The 24,401-nt window shown below is 39.2% G+C and overlaps 4 protein-coding genes across 6 annotated transcripts in view; 2 read left to right on the top strand and 2 right to left on the bottom strand.

Annotated features, from left to right (window-relative positions):
• Window positions 1-3,751, top strand: part of LOC119745375 (activating signal cointegrator 1 complex subunit 3-like) — a 38,938-nt gene extending 35,187 nt beyond the window's left edge. The window contains exons 39-44 of the mRNA XM_038221687.1: window positions 279-430; window positions 524-653; window positions 1,101-1,212; window positions 1,511-1,605; window positions 2,008-2,173; window positions 2,599-3,751. Of these exons, the coding sequence (XP_038077615.1) occupies window positions 279-430; window positions 524-653; window positions 1,101-1,212; window positions 1,511-1,605; window positions 2,008-2,173; window positions 2,599-2,768 (825 nt within the window). The 3' untranslated portion in view covers window positions 2,769-3,751. The remainder of the gene's footprint in view (window positions 1-278; window positions 431-523; window positions 654-1,100; window positions 1,213-1,510; window positions 1,606-2,007; window positions 2,174-2,598) is intronic.
• Window positions 3,752-4,227: 476 nt separating this feature from the next.
• On the bottom strand, window positions 4,228-11,814 carry LOC119745371 (cyclin-dependent kinase 8-like). 3 transcript variants are annotated; one of them, XM_038221683.1, is made up of 14 exons: window positions 11,714-11,814; window positions 10,932-11,161; window positions 10,623-10,733; window positions 10,294-10,437; window positions 9,967-10,024; window positions 9,329-9,460; window positions 8,937-9,080; window positions 8,340-8,409; window positions 8,099-8,171; window positions 7,852-7,949; window positions 7,575-7,659; window positions 6,583-6,645; window positions 5,596-5,721; window positions 4,228-5,014 (listed from the first exon to the last, which is right to left on the bottom strand). In XM_038221683.1, the coding sequence occupies exons 2-14, from the start codon at window positions 11,133-11,135 to the stop codon at window positions 4,856-4,858; spliced, it is 1,467 nt and encodes a 488-aa protein (XP_038077611.1). In that variant the 5' UTR covers window positions 11,136-11,161; window positions 11,714-11,814; the 3' UTR covers window positions 4,228-4,855. The 3 variants fall into 3 exon arrangements, with proteins under 3 accessions (XP_038077611.1, XP_038077608.1, XP_038077609.1); XM_038221680.1 differs by having other exon boundaries at window positions 5,602-5,721; window positions 11,714-11,789; XM_038221681.1 differs by lacking the exon at window positions 6,583-6,645 and having other exon boundaries at window positions 11,714-11,789.
• A 32-nt stretch (window positions 11,815-11,846) lies between these two features.
• On the top strand, window positions 11,847-20,530 carry LOC119745373 (S-adenosylmethionine decarboxylase proenzyme-like). Its single transcript, XM_038221685.1, has 12 exons — window positions 11,847-11,971; window positions 13,807-14,011; window positions 14,557-14,643; window positions 14,760-14,883; window positions 15,090-15,192; window positions 15,339-15,381; window positions 15,732-15,789; window positions 15,950-16,030; window positions 16,602-16,694; window positions 16,813-16,887; window positions 17,313-17,393; window positions 18,498-20,530. The coding sequence occupies exons 2-12, from the start codon at window positions 13,863-13,865 to the stop codon at window positions 18,633-18,635; spliced, it is 1,032 nt and encodes a 343-aa protein (XP_038077613.1). The 5' UTR covers window positions 11,847-11,971; window positions 13,807-13,862; the 3' UTR covers window positions 18,636-20,530.
• Window positions 20,531-20,576: 46 nt separating this feature from the next.
• Window positions 20,577-24,328, bottom strand: LOC119745374 (SH3 domain-binding glutamic acid-rich-like protein 3). The gene is made up of 3 exons (XM_038221686.1): window positions 24,155-24,328; window positions 23,599-23,766; window positions 20,577-22,771 (listed from the first exon to the last, which is right to left on the bottom strand). The coding sequence occupies exons 1-3, from the start codon at window positions 24,197-24,199 to the stop codon at window positions 22,709-22,711; spliced, it is 276 nt and encodes a 91-aa protein (XP_038077614.1). The 5' UTR covers window positions 24,200-24,328; the 3' UTR covers window positions 20,577-22,708.
• Window positions 24,329-24,401: the final 73 nt, after the last annotated feature.

The raw sequence follows: 24,401 nt of genomic DNA, 5'->3' as shown, positions 1-24,401 counted from the left end.
ACAACAGGGGGCGCTATTAACAGCCAACGCGAATAGACAAACTCTGACACTAGGTGGCGTTTCATGGCAGCACTGTTGTTCAATATTCTAAATGCTTTCCAATTCTTTAGACCAAAAATGCTGTTCCCAAACTGGTACCCCTCATGTCGCAAATGTCTCAGACCAGCAATAATTTTGCCAACAGAAACCTCGATTGGGGTTTTCCACAGCAACACCCATCCCTCTAACACCACAGTACATCATAACTGACAAAATTCTCTTTCTGTCTTTCTCTTCAGGCAATGATTGACGTTTCGGCCGACCAGGGCTGGCTTGCAACGGCCCTACGTGTCATGAACCTGGTACAGATGACGCTACAGGGACGCTGGCTGCACGACAACGCATTACTGACCCTGCCCCACGTCGAACACAACATCCTCCACTGTTTCAAGTAAGTAGAACAGTTCTCAATGTTCACTTTGTAGCCACTTGAAAGTGCAGTGAGAAAAGTTTGAGAAATGAACTATTTTTGTGTGGCTTACAGACCCCCAACTAAAGGCAAGAAAACCAATCCAATCCAAAGTTTGCCAGAGCTCCTAGCAGTGTGCAGAGGAAACAGATCTACCCTGCACAGGATGCTAACCCCTGAGGTATCAGATGGGCAACTTGAAGAGGTGAGTCAACTATTTATAAGTGGTCCACAGAAAAAAATGTATAGTGTAATAACTCACACTCATTCTCTGCTGTCCTCATTGACACTAGTCTTTATTTCCAGTGCCCTGAACAAAACCAAGTAAAAAATCATGTTCTATCAAGGCAGTGTCGGATATTCAAATATTATTCATATCCTTTTTTCAAGTAGAATCTTTGAAAACTAATTAACAAAAGCAAAAAGACCAAATTTTCGTTGCCAGGGTTGTTAATTTGTGTTTCAGAAATGGTGCCTTTCTTTCCTGTCTGTTGGTTGGTCGGGCTGTCCATCTGTTTGTCTCTGTAAGTCTGGCGGGCTGTTTGTCCATCTTGTCCCTTCTGTATCGGTCAGGCAGTTGGTTGGTTGGGCTGTCTGTCTATCTATATGACTGTTTTTTATGCCCCTAATATCTATTACCATTGCCGTATAGATATGGAAAGTGATCCAGAAACTTCCCGTAATTCAACCCAAGCTGAGTGTCCGCGGCTGGTGGGCTGACGGAGGCGAGGAAGAGGAACGTCCCCTGCCGACAACGCACATCAGTAAGACCTCACTCCAATTACCTAGAGCTGCTCAGCACAGAACATACTGGCTTAGCAAAACAATAGGAAACCAGCCAAAATGTCATACAATGTCTATTGCTGTTGACTGGTACTCAGCTCATTTTTTGCTTAGTGTATAGATTTACTAAGCATTTTTTGTTCATTTTTATAAAGTTGGGCTCAGAATCTTTTCCAGTGGGCCATTTTCATGACACAAAAAAATACCAGCATAGCTAAAATGGGAAACCTGCCAAAAGGTCACGCAACTGAATACATTTTTGTTTTGTATTTTGTTCAGCTGGTCTTCCAAAAGACAGAGACTACCTCCCCGTCCACGCTGATCAAGAGTACGTGCTGCAGGTTGACTTGAGGAGACTACACAGACAACATCAGGTAGGATGGAGCAGAGAAAAATCCAAAATATCCTATTTGCTTCAATTATGGGTGTGGTCTGTCATTGACCACCCCCCTAGATAAAAAGATTCTTATTCTCTTTCTTTCCAAGTTAGTACTCATCTCAACATCAAATAAGAGCGTGGTCCATGGTTGACCATGCCCTAAATATCCACAGATTATAAGGCTTTTTGCCTTTTTACTTTCCAAGTCAATTCTCATCTCAACATCAAATCAGGGCGTGGTCCATCGTTGACCACGCCCTAAAGATCCAAAGATTGTGATGCTTTTTGTATGTTTCCTTTCCAAGTCAGTTCTCATCACATCAAATCAGGGTGTGGTCCACCTTTGACCACACCTAGTTTCTTATTCCTCATTCGACTTTGTTCATTTAAATACCAGGGTGACACAAAGTGCCACGCCCCCCGCTTCCCCAAGTCCAAACACGAGGGTTGGTTTATCGTCTTAGGGGACCTGGAGAGCAAAGAGTTGCTGGCCTTGAAGCGGATTGGCTACGTGAAGGGACGCAACGTTGTCCAGTTGGCTTTCTACACGCCGGAGACCACAGGTAGGCGGGGTACTAGACTTTGGCTTGTAGCTTCAATCACAAGTGATGTAACTTGTGTTTGACTTGTGATTGACTTGTGATTGACATATGATTGACTTGTGATTGACATGTGATTGGCATGTGATTGACTTGTGATTGGCATGTGATTGACATGTGATTGACATATGATTGACATATGATTGACTTGTGATTGACATGTGATTGGCATGTGATTGACTTGTGATTGAAATGTGATTTAACTGATGGTTAAGTTGTGATTGACATGTGATGACATGTGATGGTTAACTTGTGATTGACATGTGAATAAAATATGATTGACTTGTGATAAACATGGGATTTGCATATGATTTGCATATGATTTACATGTGATTAACATGTGACCAACTATTACAACACTGAAGTTTTACAATTGTTGGCGCCCATAGGACGTGTGATCTACGCCTTGTATATCATGAGCGACTGCTACTTAGGCATGGACCAACAGTACAGTGTGTGCCTGGACGTACAAGAAGCCGACATCACTGCACAGTTCAACACGGAGGTAGCACTAGAAGACGGGGAACTAGACCAATTGGTTGACCACTTCCAAGAGTGAAGTCAGTTCACTGGTAACCGATAAACCGACTGCCAACCACACAAAAGCTGGTGACTTTGAAGCAGAGTTTTGATTGCAGAGGTGGCAGGAGACAGGGAGCTAGACCAGTTGGTATACCGTCATGAAGTGTACATTCAGACTACTAAGAATCATAAGCGGCTGCTGGGTACCAGTTGCCTCATTAATAGTGTTGAATAGGTAACTTGGTGTATCTTTAAACAGTTAACCACTTTAATCGTGTTGTAAGAAAGGTGGATTCCCACTTTAAGTCTGATGGAATGATTGAGGTATGATGGAGTAAAATTATTTCTTTAAGAATACAAGTTGAGATTTTATTCTCACCTGTTCTTGGGTTAATTTATGTTATTTACTTGAGAATTTAAAATATATTTATCTTTTTTTTTCTTCAGTTTCTTGAATCTTCAAACTTTACACCAAACAAATATTGCCAAAAATTTATAAAAATGCCTTTTTTTCCTGTGTAAAGAGAGATTAACTTTATTTTCTGTGTAAAATTTGGTAGTAAATAATCCTATTGAATGTCAGCATTTTTGCTGGAAACTGCCACATGCTGGTTGACATTTCCAAAGAAAAGTTTGGTCAATTTTTGACAATTTCTATTTCAATGCATTGATAAAATTGACAGCAAAATATAAAATGTTTACTGTTTTGGAAAGAACATTCTGTGGTTTTTGTGAAGAATTTAAACCACAAGTGAGCAGGCATTAAAATAATGGATTTTGAGGGTCGTTTACAAAGGGTTTTTTTGGTGAATAGAAATTCAATTTACAAATGAACTGTAACTTTTCTTGATATTTTATTACACGGTGATAGTTCACTTTTTTTGCAGTACACAAAGAAAATGTTGGAAACTTTCTCAAAAAAAGGGAGAAAATCCCAAGCTACTTAACAATGTTAAATGATAATTTGTAAAGGCAACCTGTATTATAAAATAAATTATAGTAACCATTTACAGTCCCATACATTTTTTTGTTTGTCTTTCGTGATCGTCTTCGTGATCTCAGTTGAACTTTACAACCTGAAATTTCTTCATAATGCACAACTTTAAAGTAAACTTACGAAAATAAATGTTAGTTACTATTCAACAAAAAAAAAGAGCAAAGAAAGATAACTCAAAAACTTGCTTCTGGGGAATTTTTTTACAGAAGTCCTACTTGTCACTGCTAGTACACCCCATTTTTTTGACAAACCTGAATTTATTTTCTTTTTCTTTTTAGTTACTTTTGTTTGTGACACTTTTATGAATGGCGTTGCTGCAATTACGGACTATTTAGCCAACCATGTAAATGTTATCTCTTAATGCCCATGTTGCTGCTGCTACTGTTGCTTCCCCCGTTCCACATAAAACACTCTTTTTAAAGACTAAAGTCTTTTATTACCGAAGCAATTTTAGTTTTTGCTACGACATCTGTTTATCATTTTTGCTGCTGCTGTTTCGACTGTTCTTGCTGTTGCAAGTACAACTTGCCGACTCTTATTGAAGTATTTCACACTTATTTTTGCTGCTGCTGCTGCTAGTGTTGCTGTTGTTGCATTGTTGCTGTCTATCTCATATCTCTTGCTGCATGTTCCAACGCTAACAAGTTTCTGCTAACACCAGTTTGTCAGCATGTTTGCTCAACTACATAGTTGACAGTGCTGTTGTTCAACCACCAGACCAGCTGGCATGACCGCTTCAGTCTCGTAGAGTATTTTGGGTGCGTTCCAGTAGCTCACCTGGATCAACTTGGGCTAGCCCCGTGCCGTTTGATTAGTTCCTACGTCATTCTCGGGGCTCACCCGGGTCAGCCACGACAGACCCTGCTCGTGGAACAGAGTCACTGTTGGAAATACATCACATGTATGTGTTGTTTATTCCAAGAAACGGACAAATATGGCAGCTGGACAGGGAAAACCTCAAGTGGACCAAAAAATCAACTTCATTTGAAGTCTAAATTATTTATTGACTTCATTGTGAATTAAGAGGCTATAATTCCAGCCCAAGATTTTTGAGTTTTCAAAGTATCGTTGCTGCTTAGTGTTGGCAACAGTCCATCTCTCCACACAACTGCAGCGGTTTGTCTATCTCAGTATCTATGCTGGTGTTGCTGGTGCTGTTGGCTGTAGGACCCGCTGTTGCTCTGTACTGTGTTGGACGTGTACATCATGCCCTGCTGCTGTTTGGACGTGGCCGTGCCGCTATTTTGGGTGGTGCCGCTCTGCTGGTAGCCCGGCATCATGTGCTTCTGTAGGAGGTGAAATGCAGGAAATTTGACAAGCGGGATTCGAACCTGTGACCTATGGAATTCTGTTCCGGTACTCTACCTAGACTTTAAGTCCATTTTTTTTTAAACATACATGTATTTCTGATTTTGTTTTTCCAAAAAATATTTTAAAGTCCTATGACTGATAGTTGACCATCTTAATTTTGGCCTATTAGTTTGTTGAATTTTCTTGCCGCCACAGAATAAAACTGCATAGTTTATAAATATCGGCAAGTCTGGGTGCAGATCTGGATATGCATATTCATGAGCAACTTGTGATGTCATACTAAACTTCCACAAGTCCTTCCAGCTCTTATTTTGATGCACTTGACCCATTAGTACTTACTTTTTATTCGAAAAATGGACCAAGTGGTATTTTTGTTTGGAGAATTTGAAGCGAAAATGGAAAAAACTTTAATAAATTTTTCTGCTATGTGAATACAAAGTATAAGCATGACGGTGACGATTCTTAAAAAAAAAAAGTTTCAGTTATTTTGTTTTTGATCAAGCATAGTTGAATTCCTCCAAGAATGAACTGGTTCCAGCAGACCACGACTTCTCACCTTTACCTGTTGTGCCTGGTAGTCGTTCTGCATCATTCCGCCGCCCGGTGCCCCGCCATGGCTGGATGCCGAGGCCGCAACCCGCATTCGTTTGGCCCCCTGGGCGTGGCTTGACGAACCACCCGTCTGCAACAAACAAAGAAGTAAGTCGTTTGGTCTTCATAAATACAAACCCTACACAATGTGCTTTAGACAGAACCAATAAATACTAGGCAACACCAGTCACATGCTAGTTAATATGTTTATCCAATCTAGTTAACACTTGTCAATGCTAGTCAAAACCTGGTCAAACTAGTTGAACCTTGTAGAGACACTAGTTAATGTTAGTGTATATCCACATTAGTTAAGACTGGTTAACACCAGTCAAAACATATTTGAAACTAGTTAAAATTTGTAACCACTTAAAATGAATGCTAATCAACACTGGTCAGCACTTGACAGAACTGGTTGAAACTGGTTTAATCTGGTTGACATTGGTCAGTATCTCAAACTCCAGATAAAAAAAAACTGGTTAATCTTGTTCACAAAACCAACAAGTCCGAATTTCCACTTATTTCTTAATTTGTATCCATTTCTTTAAAAAAAAAAAGTGGTAGATTGTGAAAACTCTTTATGGAAATTTCCTAGATGAATAATATTGATTCCTGGATGAAGCTTGAGAAGCGATTTATTTGGCATGAAATGAAAGCTGTTTTCTTGTTTTTTGGGGGTTTTTTTTCCAGAGGCCCATTTCTTGGAAGCTACTAAGCAGCGAAATTTGCCAAGTATAAAAAATATCAGGTAAGCAAAACAGTTGCAAACTGAAAGGGCATGGGATGCTTCCGCCTTGTTCTAAGTTGATTTCTGTTCATAGTTTGCTTTTTGCTCAACTTTCTGTGTCAGCGAAATCTGCTAAGCATTACATTTTATGCTTAGCTGGTCTATAAAACTGGACCGAGGGATTAATGTAGAGGTAAAATAAGCAACAACAACAAAAATGGCACCTACACTGCGGCCTTGCTGTGCCAGGCGCATACGATGGTGGTTCTGCAAGTGATTAGACGCTCCGGTCTTGGTTGCCATGACAACAGATGACGGCGAATGAACAGCAGCACCAGCACACGCACACAAAGAAAACATGCACACAACATGCAGCCAGCCAATGGGAAGGGGGGAGGGGAGTGCACAGCACAGCAGGGGGCGAGGTCAGAGTGCAGAGGTCGCAAGGTCAAGTAGAGCAAAGGGACACCGAGCACACAAAGTTCAGAAGCGAGAAAAACATAACGTTGAAGCAGCATGGGAAAATAAAAAAAGCAAAAGAAAAACAAAATATATTAGCATGCTGGACTAAATATGTACTCGGTTTGGCATTAACCTTTCACTACACCACCAATAATCACAGGCTGGGTTGGAGTCTAGTATTTCCCCTAGCAACGACCTTTGTGACCCAGCAATCGTCCAATCCGGTTTGTAAGCCACTGCGTCAGACATATACCTGCACGCACCACTGATTACTAGCAATTACCACTGATTACTACTTCAGTTCCAATACTACTCTGTGTGCCGTGGGTGTGGTTTAAATTAACACGACGTCACACTTACGAACCGGATAGGAGTCCGCCATTGAAGGGAGGATGGTTACCAGACCAACCACCACAAGATATACAGTAGCGAAACCACTACCGAGTACCAGTTATCATGTAATTATATCAAGAACCGTTGTCAATGATTTCTTTTGAAATTTATAATACTTTTCAATTAAAAAGCAAATTTTTTTTAAAGATTTTAAAAGCCATGAAAAAAAAAGGATAGCTATGCAGTTTGCTAATGAACAGCTGTCTCTATATCATACAAGCATTTTTATTTTTTTTTATTTTGCAAGAAAGCAATTCTACAGAAATTTTGATGGAAGCGAATTGATGCAAATGAAAGCATTCTTTCTGTAACACTGCTGCGATACATGCTTTGCATACCGGGTGTATCAAAGAATATTGACCCACCTTGCTTGTGTCCGATTTGTCCTCATTTTCCTCGTCCGTCAAAAATTCCCGTTTCGGGTACGGGATGGGTTTGCCATCAAACACACTATTAAAAAAATACAAAATCGGATCTTTTATAATTGTTTCGAAGTTTATAAATAGCCTGCAGAGCATTTTTTTCAAACAATAATGAGATTACGAAGGCAACCCTTTAGGGCAATGCTTACGGAACAAAATCCAGTAGATTTTTATCTGGAATTGTTCTGATCAAGTTTTTTTCTTTCTTTTTTAAACTTACTCTCCGTTGGGTAAAGGCTCTTCCATGAAGTAGGGATCTTCCATTGATTGCTTAGCTGTCATGCGCTTCGTGGGATCCATCGTCAATAGTTTGGATAACTGGCGGATAACGGAAAAATTATTTTTATAATAAAAACTGTTGATTCTTTGCAAAATGCGGAGTAAACAAACAGGAAATGTCATGGGTTTCGAGTACAAATCAATAGTTGCAACAAATATTTTAAATTGCCTGATACAAGAAAACTTACCAACTGGAACGCTCGGCTGTCGGGTTTGATTTTGTGTTTCTCAATGTACTTGACAAGGCAGCAATTTGTGTAACTACAAAGAAGAACAGAAGACAAAAATGAAAATTCAAAGTTTTGTCACACTGGAACAGAAACTGAACTGTAGTTTTCGAGGAAAACAAAATTCTAAATAATTTTTCTGTTCTTGAAATTTAAATGTGTTTTTGTTTTGGTGTTAGTCTAGTTCCCAACCACATCCTACCTTGATCTCCTGAAGTCTTTGAGTAGAGTCGGGTACTCGGGCATCTTCTTGATGTCTTCCCAATCTTTCTCTTTTAAATAAAAAGTGCAAAAATTGAAAGTCAGATGCTGGTTTTTTTTACATGAAAATACATGTAGTACTCTTACTCAGTTACACATGATGAGACAAGATTTTTAATTGGCTGCAAAATTTGCACCCAGAATTGACTACCTTTTTTTCATTGGCACTTGGTATGGTTGCAGTTAGCACATTAGGTTGAGGTTGGCACTTTAACGCTATGGTACCTTGTGCGAATCCCATGACATTGGAGATTCTATCAAGCTGATTATGGTGATATGGGGTTGAAAGTGTGGGGTTAGGTCACGGGATGCAGTTAGCACTTTTTAAGTCTTTAGTACCTATAGGGTGCCATTAGTACTTCAAATAATGGTGGCATGGACCCTATGGCATTAAGACTATGGGGTGCGGTTAGCACTTAAACTTTGGTACCTGGTGGGAATTCCATGACACTGAAGATCCAACTGACCATGATGGTATGGATTGACATTATAGGATTGGGTTATAGGGTGTAGTTAGTACTTTAACTTCTATGGGTACCTTGTGGGAATCCCATGACATTGAAGATTCTATCCAGCTGGTCATGGTGGTATGGGTTACTGGTCTTGATGTCTTCTTGCCGGCAGTGGAAGATGGGTTCAGAGGTCAACAGCTCGGCAAAGATGCAGCCGATGGCCCATATATCTGAAAGTCAAAAGAGAAGATTTACAAGATAAACACCCATTGTTGATTATGGTACTAGGCTGTGAAATTTCAATAGTTGAGAATTGATGTATGTAAGAAATTTTTCTAAAAGTTGGTAAGGGGATCTAATGGTACATCCATTGTGTACCCGCGTTGCACAACAGTAAGGAACTGATTCAAATTTCTGTTAGAAGAGAAAAAGTTCACATTCTAAGAAGATTTCTTTAACGTTTGCGTTCCTGGCTTACCTATCGCTTTGGTGTAGTGTCTTGCTCCTAGGAGCAGCTCCGGTGCTCTGTACCAGAAGGTCACCACCACGGGGTCAAGGTCAGCCAGGGGCTTGAGGGGGGAGTTGAACAGCCGGGCAAAACCCATATCAGCTAGAGAACAGAATAAACGAAGAGTCTTCACGTTTACATCCCTTTATTCACAATGGACTGCTCCAGATTTGGTCATAAGCTCCGCCCACCTTCTTAAAGTTAACAAAATGTATGAATGAAAATGGACTGCTCCAGAATTGGTCATAGCTCCGCCCACCTTCTTAAAGTTAACAAAATGTATTAACAAAAATGGACTGCTCCAGAATTGGTCATAAGCCCCGCCCACCTTCTTCAAGTCAATAAAACATATCAACAGCAATGGACTGTTCCAAAATTTGGTCATAAGCCCCGCCCACCTTAGGTTTGTGTACATTCCTCACAGTGCTAGTGACTGAGTTTGAGTGACTGTGGTCACCTGACCAATGCTCATGATCTAATTGGTCAATGTGCATGTTTGAGTGACAGTGAGGAAGAGTCCATTATGAAAGCGGGGCCGCCTATCCAACTCGGGCATAACTAGTACTAACTTTGCTGATTCTAAAGAGACCATATTGGGCCATACTTACCAATTTTAACCCGTCCTCTCTCGGAACACTCACCATGGACTAAAATATTTGCTGGCTTCTGTAAAACAAAATTTTTTAAAAACATTTTCAGTATTTCCAACATTTTTTATCGTTTTTTTTTTACCATCGTGCAGGACATCAAGGCTGTATAGCTTGCAAGTATTTTGTAATAGAAACAAGCTAAGCATGAAACAGACTTGCTTAGCACAGACTGGTTACCAACCAAACTACCATGCAATGTATATTGATGTCAACTGGTTCCCAGCCGATTTATGCTTACTACATAAATATGCTTAGCAGTATTTTCTTCTAAGCATTTCTACTCACCAAGTCTCTGTGAAGCACCCAGTTGGAATGTAGATAGTGGATACCGTCCAGAATCTGAAATAGCAACGACTTGACCATAGAGGGCGGTACAGACGTCGGACCTTTCTTGCTCGCTTTGTTTGCCCGGTGATGTTTTATGATGTGCTAAATAATAAAAGGTAAACACTGAAAGTTTTTAAAAATATGTTCAGCTAACCAATCCGACTACCAATATTTTTTGAGGTTAGAGAGTTTCTCTTGTAAATTGGATAAAATTAAGAATTCAGCATATGTTGGGAGAAATATGGACAACTCTGCAAAGAGTGGGATGTCTGGGATCCTTTACTCACCCATAGGTCGTGCTCTGAGAATTCAAACAGGAGCCAGACTTTTCTGTCCGCATGCGACAGGAACACTTTGCGTAGACTGATCACATTGGGGTGTTTCAATTCTCTTAGTAACTGCAAAGTTCATTAAAAATAAATAAATAACAGAAAGTTTGGCACAATCCAGTAAAAATAATATTAAACAGAAATGTAAAAATAAACAGATTATACAAAAGAGGGAGTTATTTAAATTTATCAATAATGAATGTCTAAAAAGTCCACTCATGCGTATCACGTAACACTGTGAGGGCGCTCTATAAACGAAATACTCACAGCCACTTCCCGGCACGCAGACATCGAGATGCCCGTCCCCTCGATTTGCTTCAGGGCGTATTCTTTCTTGGGATTACCCTTCTTCGTTGTGGCTTTGTAGACGTGTCCGTACGTTCCTCGCCCCACCTTGCACCCCTCGTAGTCAAAGAGGTCCTCAACTTTCTCCCGCATGCTGGCCGTGCGTGTCTTAAACTCGTAATCCATGGTCGTGATTGGTTGTCCCTGTTTGTCTGAAGAAAAAAAGAAAAAAAACATGCAAAGTTGTTGCATAAAATTACTCCATGGATGAATATTAGAAAAGCATTGTGGGACATATGGAAACAAACATAAGGCATTTAATTCTAGCTGCAACATGCTAAACAAAAAAAATGGTCCTGTTTTTCATCATCGCGTCGGCATCACTTTCATGACTTTGTGCTACATTTGTTTATCATGTTTTTAATGATACTAGTTTTACAATTTACACCCCATGATTTATGGAGTATCATAACTATCCTTATTTTAGCCATAAACCTGACGTTCCGTTTGATAATTGAATGATTTCATTGATTTCTATGATTGTGTGTAGTGAATCAATCAACAATGCACTGTCATTGTCAATGGAGACCCTAACTTGAGCTGCAGCCATTAAATTTCATTAAAAAGTCATAATCAAACTCATTTTAGAAACATCGATATACACTACCAACAGAAATGATATTTAGTCTATTCACGTCTTGTTTTACTTCACATATTGATACGCAAAACAGGCAGGAATAATAGGCAAAATTGGCCGACCTTACCAAAAATTGGCAGTTTCTGGCTGATAATATCCCTCACTCGACGACTGGTGGCGCTATTTACCGGCACCGCAGAGAAATTCCCACCGGAATGGTACCCGGCGCGATCCACGAAAAAGACACGAGGAATCGCAGCACCAACGGAAAATTTCCATGCGCAATTTTTTTTACACGTCGTTCGACGACGGCATAGGAATCGTTGGCTTTCGAAAGTTTCGCCACATTTGCTGTCAATTTTCGTTTAATTTGAAGGAAGCTACTGTAAGTTGTCATTACTGTGTTTTTCTCTATCGTTTTATGTTGTTGTTATGTCTTTTAAAGACAGAAAACTTGGCCATGTGGAAAGTGATTGCGTTGAATAATTTGCAGACGAAGGTCAAGGCAAGGGGGCGAACGTTAATGATTTTTTACGTTGTGTTGGGGCACAGTCGGTCATTTCGCCCCAACCTATATGGGTGTTTCCACAGAATACAGGTCAACTCGTACGCGAACCAACTCGTACGCGACCAACTCGTACGCGGGTCAATTCGTACGCGAACCGACTCGTACGCGGACCAACTCGTACGCGGACCGACTCGTACGCGGACCAACTCGTACGCGGACCAACTCGTACGCGTGAGTTTAGACGATTGGTTTAGCTCACATGGACAGATAAAATTAGGTTCGGTACGGTAGGTCGGCATAATTTTACCTTTTCTGAAAGGTTGAGATTTTCAAATTAAATGTAGTTGATTTTTGAATCCGCCAGTGCTACTTACATTCGCGATTTTTTAGAGAAGAATTCTGCGTTTGTTGGTTTTTTTACAAGTTCGCTTGATTGATTGGGAAGTTGTCTTCGCGATAACCAGTATGATTGGTTCCTGCCGCACCGCGCACTGTGTATAAAGAATGCATGATTGAATCGCTGTAACCTGTGTATGCCGCGGTACAATTGCTGGTTGGTTAGACAAGTAAAATGACAAGAAAACACCGATATTTGCGAGGTCTATTGTATAAAAAGGAGCTACTATAAAAAAGGAATATAGCATCACGCATGCTTATACAGTTGTACAGACAGTGTCCGCCAGTTTTTTGCTTGGGTCAGATAGTTTTTTAGTCCTAATTATTATATATATCCAAATAATATTTTCTAAAAAAAGAAAAAATGGGGAGTTGTTTTTTATTTTTTGTTAAAATCAGAATTTTATATAAGTTCACCGGAAATGCGGAAATGCAATTTTCTTGGGTCAGAAAATTAATTTTTTGCTTGGGTCCGATAATTTTTTAGTCCTAATTATTATGTATCCAAATTATATTTTGTAAATTAAAACAATGGGGAGGTCACACATTGAACTACGGACTACCCGTCACACTATTCCCAAATTCTTCCCAACCATGCCAACCCAATCCTCGAAACCACTCCTAAAACGGCCCGCGTACGAGTTGGTTCGCGTACGAGTTGGTTCGCGTACGAGTTGGCTCGCGTACGAGTTGGCACGCGTACGAGTTGGTTCACGTACGAGTTGTCTCGCGTACGAGTTGACCAATCCGCGTACGAGTTGACTCGCGTACGAGTTGGTTCGCGTACGAGTTGACCTGTTTCCTTTCCACATGTGGCTGTTTGCAGGGAAGAATAATCCATGATTATAATAATAAAATATAGAAAAACTCTAATTTTATTTTGTTTGGAAAAAGTCAAGTTTGATTTTTTTTTTATTTAGGCCTATTTCTTGTAAATTTCATTATTTGAGTAGTTTTTGGCTTATTTTAAATCGTTTTTTTTTATGTGTTTTTTATCTGTTGTTTTCTTTTAATTATATTTCATTATTTGGGATAATGTATAATTCCTGCATATTTTCAATTTTTGTATCGTATTATTAACCCTCCTATATATGGAAACGTGCATTCTGAGCCTTGTTATTTCATTGGGTCAATATTGGTCAAGTGACCCATTGGTTTGTTAACAGTATGCCAGAGGGAGTGAAAGGTAATCTGTGACTTAGGAGGGTTAAATTATGTTCTGGAAAAAGGTTCCAAAAGGGGTTAGAAATGTGATAAATTAATGGTATTGAATTTACATATAAGTGATTTTGTTTTTGAAACCCTAACACTAACAGTTCATCACGGCGTTGACCGGCTTACCAGTCGCGAGAATCCCCCCTACTATGCGAAGATGGAGCTTCCTGGGGTGGTCACCGAGGGGAGCCAGCTGACACACTACGAGGGCACCGAGAAACTCCTGGAAATTTGGTTTGAGCCCCTCCGCCACCGCAATGGTGACATACACGGCCAAGGCACCCCCGACCTGAAGGTCATTCCCAGGTCAGAGGTCACAGTCAATTTTTTTTTTTTCAGTGAAAACGATTATTCTTGAGACTCATTTTAATAATTGTCATGAATCTTTTTGTTAGACATCCAACACTGTACAGTAATCACTAGGTAAAATCTGTGTACTTTAAAAGCTGTAAAATTTGGTCAGTTTAACCCTAACCGCCCCCAACCCTTTAAAATCCAATGCATGTTTTGTTGGAATCTGTCGGAGTGAGTACTGCACTAGTAAAGTGATTATGCTCTACATGGGGTCAGGCATACCACCATAATCAGAGTCCAACAGTTTGGGTGTTGAGTTTACCATATGGTGTTGGATTTTGCAAGAGTGAGGAAGGTTCCTAGTACATGTAAATCACTGAAGGGGTCCATGTAAAAAAAAATGAAAAATGTTTTACTAGAATTGTGTTAATTTTTTCCCCATGGAATCCAGCAGATGCTATCTATGTTTTCACCGTTATTGAATATCTTATTAGTCAATTTAATTCAACGTCGTTTTGAATACTTACTTTTGTTTGTAAATTTTTTTGTTTACACAGAGAACGCTTAGTTGAGCTTATGAAGTTAGTTCATTGTGAAATTGTCAGTGAGAAGTGCAGAGACGAGCACCATGCTTACGTGTTAAGGTGAGATAACAATGCAACATCTATTAACAATAAAACATCGACAATCTGAAAAGAAAAAAAATTGAGATATTTTTATTTTGGTTTGTCTCACTTTGCCCTGTTTTTTTTTGTTCCAGCGAGAGCAGCATGTTCCTGTCCAAGGAGCGGTTTATCCTGAAGACGTGCGGCACCACCACCTTGCTCAGTGCCATCGAACCCATCTTGAAGCTGGCCAAAGATTTCTGCGGCTTCACTTTCAAGGTAGGAGTTAGGGTTGAAGGAGCTCTAATTTGTTACCAGTGCCCTAAAATTTATTGAAGCATTTCTCAGGAAGGATCCTCAAAGTAGCCAGAATTTCGGTTAAGAAACTTGACAAACCATTTTACTTGGTATGATTGCATTGCACTTTTCCTGCTATTTGCTTTTCTTTCATTCAAAGACCCATTGTTTTTTCTTCCTTTCTGTAGACCGTCTTCTATTCCCGAAAGAATTTCTTTCGTCCCGAGCTGCAGGAAGTCCCCCACCGCAACTTTGAAGACGAAGTCCACTACCTGGACACCCTCTTTGATTGTGAGTCTTGTTTCCCTAAGAAGATTAGTCATGTATCATGTACAGGCTTGTCTCTTTGACTAAATAAATTAAGTAAGAAAAAAACCTCAAAGCAAATTTTGCTTAAATTTAGATTCATGTATTTGTCCTTTTTTTCATAAATCTAGGCGGAGCTGCATACATGCTGGGTAGAATCAATGGAGATTGTTGGTTAGTATGTTACAGAGCCGTAATTTTTCATCTTATCCATAAAAATTCACAATTTGTACAGAAAATCTATTAACTCTGCCGAGTGCTTTAAATGACATCACAATGCCTTCCCCCTACCCTCAGAAATATATGCGCATTTAAAATACTAGTTATCTGCATACATTTCAAATTTCTGAATATCTGCACAAAATTGGTTTTAAATTTATTTCACTTGGCATTATCAATTCAATAAAATCACTGAGCTTAAAAGCTCTGTACCAATTACGTCAGCTGTAACCTTAAGAATTACTGAGATTGTTCTTTGCCCTTTTTAACCTTTGAACTTTCTATGCTTTTTTGGTGACATGTAGGCATCTATACACCCTAGACATCTGCAACGGTCAGAATCAACCTGATCAAACACTGGAGATATCCTTTTCAAATTGTTATTATTATTTTTTATTTTTTTTAAAGTACTATTGATGTATGCATATGCATCCTGTTTTAATCCACAATTTCAAAAAAAAATTCAAAAAAAATATGTCAGTTTAGTAATATGACCTTATGACCCTTGACCCGGTGTCATCACATCCTGATGACCCAGCTTGACCCCAGCATCATGAAGCACTTTAAGGACACGACGGGACGCAAGGCCGCAGACGTCACCAAGGTAATTTTTTGTTTCCTTCCTATAAATCCGAAAATGCATATTTCAGATGAGAAATAACACACCCCCGGCAACAGATCATTTGTACAGTAAATTTTTTTAAATAAAATACGTTCATATCTCAAACGTGAAGTATTAGTACCAGACAGTGGAAGGTCATTAAATATCAAACGTTAAATATTAAACTTGTCTGGAAATATTTAATGCCCTTTATAAAGGAAACGCCATCTGGCAAACAGCTGTTCGATACTCACATTGTAATTGTACACTTGCAGAATTCATTAACTGAAAGGCCTAACCGATCTGCCTGGACCTGATATGTCTGATTAAAAAAAAACATTTTAATAGGAGATTAGAGCCCAGAATATATATTTTTTTGGTAATATTAAATAAGCTTTACTGAATTGCCAAAATTCGACTGATTGGGGCATTCTAGTTACGGCCATCTGCCACCGTTTAATGTCATGGCAGTCTCTTTAGTTCTGAATTTATCCGACAATGAGATTTTTTCCGTGCATTTCAAGTAGGTACCCTCCAACTATTTCATGATTTTGTTTTTTTGCTTTCTTATAAGGCCTCCGGAATAGCAGACCTCTTGCCCGACTGTCAGATTGACGACTTTCTGTTTGAACCCTGCGGCTATTCCATGAATGGACTGCTGCCCAAGGTGAGGATCTAAACCACTTCATGAAACAGTTGTATAGAATGGAAAAAACTGAATTTCATCACCAAAAAAAAAAAAGACATGAAATAGTTAATGCAGTATTGGATTTGTTTTGTTGCAGGACGGCTATATGACGATCCACGTCACTCCAGAGGAGGAGTATTCCTACGTCAGCTTCGAGACCAACATCGAGCTGGTGAGGTTACTACAAAACTTGGGGTCATGATGGTGTATTGAGGTCGCGATGGTGTATTGGGGTCACGATGGTGTATTGGGGTCATGATGGTGTATTGGGGTCACGATGGTGTATTGGGGTCACGATGGTGTATTGGGGTCACCATGGTGTATTGGGGACATGATCGTGTATTGGGGTCATGATGGTGTATTGGGGTCACGATGGTGTATTGAGTTTCTCTAAACCACCCCTAACACCAAATGCTATGACGGTGTTCAATTAAGGTTTTATTTAAAAAGGAAGTTCTTTTTATCCTCAGCCATCAAGTAGTGTAACTTTCCTGGACTTTTCAGACCCCTGGTTCGAACCCCACCCATGCTCTGATGGAAAATTTCTGCTGCATCTATGCCCTCATGTAAAGGTTGTGCTTTTCTTATTTTTCGCAGGAGGACTACGGTGATTTGGTGAACAAGGTCCTAACGACGTTCAATCCAGGAAAGTGCGTCATGACGCTGTTTGCAAGCAAGGTAAGGAACACCTTCACAAGACGTGAATCCTAATAAACTTTTTTTCACAAGATGGCAAGACTAGTTGGATGGTTGTAAGCCAGTTAGGCTGTGTCCATAGAGCTATATTAAATTACTAGAACGCTAACTCGATGTACAAAGTAATGCCTGATGGGCGCCTGATGGAAAACTCGAAATTTTGTTCGGCTTTTGTACGGCTATTTGCATATCTGCAACTACCGGAGTGTCATCGAAGCCGGTACGCCCAAAACCGAAACGCACGATCAGCAAATGAGCGTTTCATTTTGCTCTACGCAAACAGCGCAACGTGTGCGTCCCTCCACTGCAAATGCTTTTCGCCGTGACAATTTTGTAACCGTCATGACGCGCTTAAGTTGTTTGCGTATCTTCTACTTGCGCGTTGCATTTAGAGTACACTTTTAATATTCAATCCATCTATTTTGATTGTGTTCAACAAACACGCACATAAATTCAAAATGTCTGCGCCCAGAGCGACTTCAAAGCGTCTCCGCGTGCAAGAATGAGGAGTTAGCACTCTAGTAATTTAATATAGCTCTATGGCTGCGTCTCACGTAGGCTACAGCTTGCAATAACGCTGCACCTATGGAAGCAATTTAAGTCACTCCCCATAGACTTGTGTGTTATTACTAGCCATAGCCAAATAATTGGCACACAGCCTTTAATGGAGATTAGTGACTGTCCCCCACCTTCCCTGGTACTCATCTCCAACGTAAATGGATGGACAGTGTTCGGGGACCAGCTAAATACAGAAGCCCTTTATGGGTGCGTTCAAGCGTGCTACTCGTGTTAACGCGAGTATACTCCTGAGCGCATGAACGGCAGGAGTACGACCCGCGGGTTAGCAAGAGTATGCTCTCCATCATACCGGGAGTATACTCTTGCACCGAGAGTAATGCGCACGCAACATTTTCCTGCACTCAGGAGTAGCAAGAGTAACACGCTCGAACGCACCCCATATTTCCTCATTGTTGGAGTGAACAGCGCCCTCTTCAGGTCATGCATGGAGCCAATTGTTTACTGTGAATTCTTTTCATCGACTTTTCAGAAATCAGAAATAATTTGCAAGACTTTTTTTTTTTTCAGACGGCAAAATGTGGCACCAGCATGAAAGCCCTCAGCGAGACGTTTCTGGACAAGTACCGCCGCCACGATCGCCAGTTCTCACAGTTCCAGACCTACGACCTCACCTTCGCGACCTACATCCGCGATAAAAAGGTCTAAACAGACAATGGTGTCTCTGCCCTGGCAAAAGTGCAGAATTCTATGGGGACGTAGGAAGAAAGTCTTGGTGTAGAGTAAGAATTTAAACAACGGACAATAAGCAAAAAGAATATGAATATGAAATAACTTTGTTGATGTGTAGTAAAGATAAGATAATTACACAGTGAACATAAAAATTTTAAAGTACTATTTTGCCTTTTTTTTCTTTGATCTTTTTACGCAAATGGTAGAAGGAAAACTTACTTTCTACAACTTCTGTATATAAGCTGAAAAAATTATGGTGTCAGTATTTTAGTAAAAGTTTAGCAATTTCAAAACCATCCTGCTTTTAAAAAGCCCTTCAATTCATTAAAAATCTAATTTTAAAAAGGAATTTTCTGTTGGGCATGGTTTGCAAGATTTCAAGATCACGGATTATTGTTTAACTAACATGGTTGTCTTTAAAGAAAGTTGAACTAAAAAAAATCTTATTTGGTGTCTTTAAAAATTTAAACCAAAGCAACGTTTTTAAAGAGTCAGTGCAATTTTCAGCGCCCAAGCATTTTTTGTTATATTTTCATCTCCAATTCAAATTGGTTGGCATTTTGCAGAAATCTCATCTAATAAGGGCCGCCTTCACTTTTTATCTCCCTTGCTTTTAGGCCAAGAAAGGGGGATCTTGCGACAGTGTATTTCTTCTGTTTGTCCATTTGTTCCAGGTTAGGTTAACTGTTTAGTGCTGTTATATGAAAAGTCAGACTTCAGTCTCAACCAAACTTGGTGACAATAATCTTTGGGTAGGGGACTTGAGATGACTTGAGACTTTTGAGGTCAAAGGTCATCTAGGGGTCATATGAGGTCATTGTTGTTTTGGTTAGGTAAACTCAAAACTTCTGTCATATGAAGTCAGACTTCACTCTCAACCAAACTTGGTGACAATAATCTTTGGGTAGGGGACTTAAGATGACTTGAGACTTTGGAGGTCAAAGGTCATTTAGGGGTCATGCGAGGTCATTGTCAATTTTGGTTTATTAGGTAAACTCTAAACTTCTGTCATATGAAGTCGGACTTTACTCTCAACCAAACTTGGCGACAATAATCTTTGGGTAGGGGACTTAAAGATGACTTGAGACTTTTGAGGTCAAAGGTCATCTAGGGGTCATGCAAGGTCATTGTCGATTTTGGTTTATTAGGTAAACTCAAAACTTCTGTCATATGAAGTCAGACTTTACTCTCAACCAAACTTGGCGACAATAATCTTTGGGAAGGGGGACTTAAGATGACTTGAGAAATTTGAGGTCAAAGGTCATATAGAGGTCAAATGAGGTCATTGTTGATTTTGGTAAGGTACACTGAATAGTGTGCTAACTAACTGACTGTATATATGCTGCCAGCATGCCGGGGGATCGCGCGTTTAACTTGCAGTATTTTTTTTTTATATTGGAAAGGAATTCCCTGTGTATGTATTTTCATTCACAAATTTTTTGGCAGTAATCGTTTCATTTTACAATTTTCGCTGAATGTAAATCTCATTCTCGTTACCCCTTGCAAATTTGCAGATTGTGGAAAATTTCAGCTTTCAGTATGTTTATTGTTAGTATTTAAAACTGCCATATTTAAAAAAACCCAGCATTTTCTCATTAACATTTATGTGTAATGTCATTGCACAAGTCCATTTGGGGTTTTTTTTTTGCTTTGAAAGTATCAAGAAATTGCATGCAGAAAATTCTGCATGTCGAATTCAAGGTGTATTTTTGTGAGTCTTGTAAACGATATTTGTGTTACTCAACAATTAAACATTAAGTGACATGAAGCAGTCGGAACTGGGTTGCTTCAGAAAGTTTGAAACCTTAACGTTTGTCACTTTGCTGTTTTTGCGGCACAGAATAAACACAAAAAATCAAATCTGTACAGAATAGTTTGTCGGCCAATAAGGACACTGTTTCCATTCTACTAACATTGTTGGTTACATAGCATTTTATTTTAAGAAGAACACAAAATTGCAGAAACTACAAAATATGCTACAAAATAAAACTGCCACACCAGTTTGGTGTACGACTATCAAAAGATTTGCTCACATAGCAATTGTCCACATAGAAGGCAATTTTAAGAATGCTACACTGCACTATACACTTTGGCTTCAAAAGTAACATCACAACAATAATGAACTGAATTCACAATACGTTACAAATTCTTTCGAAAAGAATGCAATAAAAACAGTCAGAATACACTATTGCATGTAAAAATGATTTTAACAAAAACTAATGCTTCTCAATTTCATTTGGCTGACATAAAACGCTGTCCACGTAAAGGTGGAATTTCTATTTCTATTTTATGAAGTTGACAAAAAAAGCACACAGAAAGCACAGGTAGATTGAATCAAATCACTTGCGGCAAGAAACTAGTTTTTACATTTAAAGGAAACCTTTCGGTTGACCTACGTATATCACATCGCCCCCTAGAGGTTACGAATGTCCAACAGTACCCCTAGTGAATCCAACAGGATCCAACTTTATCATAAACCTGTGGGAGCCTGTAGGATTGAGCAGTAAACCCCTTGTACAAATGTACATATTCTGAGTTGGATTCTGTTGGGTACTGATAAATAACGCCAAGTTGGACTCTGTTGAATCCAGCAGAAAACTAAAAATTTTGCGCAGTTGGATTCTGTTGGATTGAGCAGGGTAGTCCTCAGGAACCCTTAGGAGCAAGCAGGGGTGGTCTTGTACCCAAATTCCAATTCCTACACCCAAGATTACCCTACCATAGTTATTAAAGCTGACCAGACTATTTTGGTTAACACAATAAAGACAAACTCGAATTTTCTAAGCACCAAAAAGAAGCACATGCATTAAATTCAAAATTACATGTATTTTCAGCCATAAAAAGAAAATATTAAATGCCCTGTCTTATTTCAAAATGGAGAAATAAAATATTTGGTTCTAATGCACATTAACTAGTTAAGTTGACTATTTATTCAATACGCATGCTTTGCAAAACCCTAAAAAAATTCAGCCAGGTTTTTTGTTTTTTGTTTTTTTCAACATGTACATGAAAAGATTACTAGTAGAAAAATTATACCAATGCAAAAGAGTAACTGATCTTTATAAATGAGTCTCACAATTTTCCTTGAAGTTTTTGACAGTACGACATGAATTAAAAATGAATTAAATGTTCGCAGCAATTGAAATATTGACATCAATTGAAATATGTAAATAAGAACATGTGGACATATAAAGACATAAAAGCCACGCCAGCTCCAGTACTAGTTTTTCAAGTTTCCACCAAATTTTTTGGCAATATTCTTTTAAGCAAATCTATTGCATGTAGTAATGTGCAACTGGGAAATTTGACATTTCTATTTTTTTTTTTTTAATTTAGAGCAAATACAAAATTTCAAAAACTGAATCAAATAGGACACAATGGTGTTTTTTTTTTTTACAAATACAAAATATGACAAATCATTTTTCTCACAATCATGTTCATGATGATGCAATTTGAATACGAAAGTTGACTGAATTTAAGATTTTCAAGAATTTGTTTGCATAATCTGGAGTTACTTTTCCGTTTTAGGTTTACTTAAGTTAAGGATTTGTCGAAGTTTCAAAAGGCAGTTTTGACCAATCCACCACATTCATGACCTACTTTCTCAGAAAAATGTACTATTTGTGAATGTATAAATTCAGCGCAATGTGAAATTAGGTACATGTATCCAACTGGAATGTTTTAACTGAAAAACCCTAAAAATTCTGCTATTTTATGAAGTGTTTTCTGTTTCACTGTTGCTAAAACTTTGTATCTTTTTTTAAATTTAATCTAAATTGCTTTTCTTTTAGGACACACATGCTGTACTTTTTTGTCACGACCAATAACTCTTAAAAAAAAAATCTCACTTCAGCCTTTCATTAAAAAGAAATCAGAAATTATGGCCATGTTGGGCAAGTACACTTACATTCTCATCAGACTTTGGCAAGAACGAGATTTTTGAATCAAATTTTTGGGCTTTTTCGTGTAAACAAGGCCATATTTGAGTTGCAACAGTAGAGTTGTCTGATCAGACAGGTCCTGCTTTGAAGACAATTTTGGGAAACCTCCTAACCCTTCAGAAATGCCTCCAAAGTTTCATCCTCGACTGCCTCGTCGAACTTGTCAAAGCCCTGTGAAAACAAACCAGCAATATATCAGATTAAACTGACCGTTTCTTGTTATATTCATATTTTTATTTGTATGGGAAGGGCAGGGACTGGCAGACAGGAAGGGGGGGGGGGGGGGGGTAGGTATTATCTTCAGGTAAACTTAATCCTCAATCCTGATTGGTTAATCCATGACAACAAGTCGTGCTACATATAACCAAGTAGCACGGTCACGGTCCATACCGCACTCCGCGTATTGCGCTATTCTAAGATGCGCGTGCGCCATCTCGTACCACACGCACGTGTAATAGGATAACCACTGAAAAGTTTGTGTACAACGTGTGCGTTCAATCTTTTAAGTGCGTCAAGTTTGCTTGAAGATAAATTCCTTATTCAGCCTCGTGGAAGGTGGGACACAGACGCACTACATTATTCCGTGTTCTACAAGCGCGAGCAAGAAATCTAATATTATAAACTTTTTAACGCACTGCCATTGGCGACTGACGCTCTTGCAACGCACAATTGGTTTGTGTATATTGAGAATAAAATTATCTTGGTACTCCGCGCCATGCGCGCGAAAACAGTGCGCATATGCAATGCGTGATTTTAAGAGTGCTCTCACAAGTAGTCACATAGCGCCACCTATGGCCACTAAGGCCGTATCGAATCACATGGCTACGCCTGTATATCACACGCACACCTATAGAAGCCATTGGCTAGCCGCTGCAGCCACTACCCATAGACTCGTGCGTTATTGCCGGTCGTGTAGCCAAGCGATTCGGACACTGCCTTAGTCCATAGGGGATTCACAAGTTTCCCAACTACTGGGGGTGCTTTTTAAAAGCACTTACTCCTAGGTACGTATCGTCGTTGAACAGCTGGGGAGGCAAGCCCTTAGGGTCGTTCATCATCTCCCTCATCTTTTCCCTGGCTGCTTCGTCGGTGGCGATATCGATTTGTTCGTACTCAAACTTCTTGGATGACAGGATCATCTCAATCCTCTGCTGGTGCTTTTTTGTCTTTGTGATTTGGAGAGAAAAAGAGATTAAGTTTTCTACGTATGGTTTCATCTAACCTACGCAGTACTAGAGGGTTAGACTTTTAGAAGAACTCAAAAATACTATTCTCTAATTTTCATGTTGAATTTCTTTGTTAAAATTAGAATACATCATGAGTAAGGAACTTCCATAATTCACATTTGCATTTCTCCAAAGAATGGTTACAAGAGCATACTTATAGTTATACCTGAGATATTTAAGGGGAAAAAATGAAATTTGTTGTATTTTTTGTTGTACAAATCGATAACTGTGATAACAAGTCAGACTCGGAGAAACGATTTATTTTGTCAATTTAACTTGTGATTTCGTCTTTTTTTCGGGAATGGTAAGAAAAGATGTGCCTACTCACCCCAAGATCGGAGGTCACGCTTGAGAAGTAATATTTGAGGACCATAGTGATGTTTCGATTTCCACAGCAGAGAAAGAAATGGTCGCAGAACGATCGCACAACTCCTTGACTTTCACAGTTTCAGGTAGGTAGCAGCTCAATGCTTCAATATCTGGGTATAAATGCCGCACAATTAATTATGCCGATCGGGAGATACACGTGCGCCCTCTATTGACATTTAATGTCAAAAGCCAAAAGATCCCCAAAA

The sequence above is a fragment of the Patiria miniata genome, unplaced genomic scaffold (genome assembly GCF_015706575.1).
Source record: "Patiria miniata isolate m_02_andy unplaced genomic scaffold, ASM1570657v1 HiC_scaffold_7, whole genome shotgun sequence".
Classification (NCBI taxonomy): domain Eukaryota; kingdom Metazoa; phylum Echinodermata; class Asteroidea; order Valvatida; family Asterinidae; genus Patiria; species Patiria miniata.
Note: the sequence above shows the minus strand (reverse complement) of the source record. Positions and strands in the feature narration are given on the sequence as shown.